We start from the raw sequence: 1,706 nt of genomic DNA, 5'->3' as shown, positions 1-1,706 counted from the left end.
GTATAAAGAAGATGATTACCGTAGCATACAAGCATAACGAAAATCCGAAATCTAAATATAAACATTCGTAAAAGAATGATTATTTGGCCGATCCTCAACGCATAGGTTTCTACCACATTAACAAATCACGTTATGGCTGTATAAACGATGTATGAATATATCTTACCATTTAAACGTTACAAAGATGGTACTTACTAGTGTTTGCAGCACACGGCAAAACTCGGCGTCGACTTCAAACTGCAGTGAATTCCACTTGGCCGCTTCCACGATGAGGTTGGATGTGTTTTCCTGTCGTTCGTTACAGTACGTGTTGACGCGCGTATTGACGTCCTTGAAATAATGCACTTCCTCAAAGAAGTCCGGACCCTGTGTGGTAGACAAATGAATAAAAAGCATCGTTCAGTTTGTAAAATGTTGTGTAAAATAGTAACCATATACATATTATTTCTACGTTCGCATCTGTGAAAAAGACCATGGTACCAAGAAATCAGTTGAGACATGCAAAGATACGGACTGACAAAAGCGAGTGCAGGAATACTGATAAAGACTTAACAAGGGTACCTAGAACACAAACTTCCGTGAAGTAATTATGGTGTTTGTGGTGTGGGCTCCTTTACCAGTAATGACAATAAATTTAAAACATGCCCATGTTGTTGTTCTCTATAAAACTAGGCAGTGACCAAAGCAGTGCAGCAAGTCGGAACCTAACCTCTGCTTGGATAATTGCCCCCAGCTTGCACAAGACAGGCGCCAGCTAAGAGTTCATGCATACGGATCAAGACTCAATTTTATAAGGAATGTAATACGCTTACTTGTGCTGCAATCTTCTCCCACAAGGACTTGTTGAACGTGTCATAAATTAAGTAATCCACGGCTTTCCACCGGCGGAGCTCCTGTACCTCCTTTTCAGAGGGAGTGTACTCCTTGAACGAATAACTTCGGTTGTTCTTAGTGATGTATAGAATGTCTCTCAGGTCCCAACACATCAGGCGTTTCAGGAGAACGTACGACTCATCCAGGTGGTCCAACAGCATGACCAGTGTGAAGTCGGCTTGTAGTTCGCTGACGTATCTACGAGCTCGCTCCTTGATCACCAAAATGATTTGAAGAGAAAGAAAGAGGCTTAGAGTCCATTCCAAAATACCAACAGGGATGTCATTGTTATCATTCATGCAAATATTGTCCAAAAACCCTTGTGGTGACTTGGAATTTACTCTAAGTGCTCAGTTGTTGCCTCATACCTTGATGATAGGTGCAGCATTGGCTCGGCTGATAGTCTCGCATTGAACACTGAAAACACTACTGGCAATATAGATTCGGGTTTGAACCTCCTAACATTCAATTTTGGAACTGCACTAGCATTTTTGTCAAAAAAATGCCCCTAAGTATGAGAATAACTGAAGAAAGGAACGACGGATTTGATGAAATTGGTGTGCATATTGTGCAAATATTATATGAGGACTTAACTTGCATAACTCATAAGAACAGTGTATAATTCCATTGTTTTCCATAAAACTGGACTTAAATATATGTAACACATCTAATTAATTGATCCATGACAAGTGGAACATAAGCAGATACCAAGCATGCAAATGAGGAACTAATTTGAATTTATGACACTTGAGAATTGACACTTGACATTTGCATATAACCTATTTCATAGCGGTATGAGGTCGACGAACTCTAGTTTTACATACATATTCATC

The 1,706-nt window shown here is 39.9% G+C and overlaps 1 protein-coding gene across 1 annotated transcript; it reads right to left on the bottom strand.

Annotated features, from left to right (window-relative positions):
• Nucleotides 1-50: 50 nt before the first annotated feature.
• LOC118416819 (galactose-3-O-sulfotransferase 3-like) lies at nucleotides 51-1,083 on the bottom strand. Its single transcript, XM_035822081.1, has 2 exons — nucleotides 813-1,083; nucleotides 51-366 (listed from the first exon to the last, which is right to left on the bottom strand). Exons 1-2 carry the CDS (start codon nucleotides 1,032-1,034, stop codon nucleotides 163-165), a joined length of 426 nt encoding a protein of 141 aa, XP_035677974.1. The 5' UTR covers nucleotides 1,035-1,083; the 3' UTR covers nucleotides 51-162.
• Nucleotides 1,084-1,706: the final 623 nt, after the last annotated feature.

Source organism: Branchiostoma floridae, chromosome 5, assembly GCF_000003815.2.
Source record: "Branchiostoma floridae strain S238N-H82 chromosome 5, Bfl_VNyyK, whole genome shotgun sequence".
NCBI classification, from domain to species: Eukaryota; Metazoa; Chordata; class Leptocardii; order Amphioxiformes; family Branchiostomatidae; genus Branchiostoma; species Branchiostoma floridae.
Note: the sequence above shows the minus strand (reverse complement) of the source record. Positions and strands in the feature narration are given on the sequence as shown.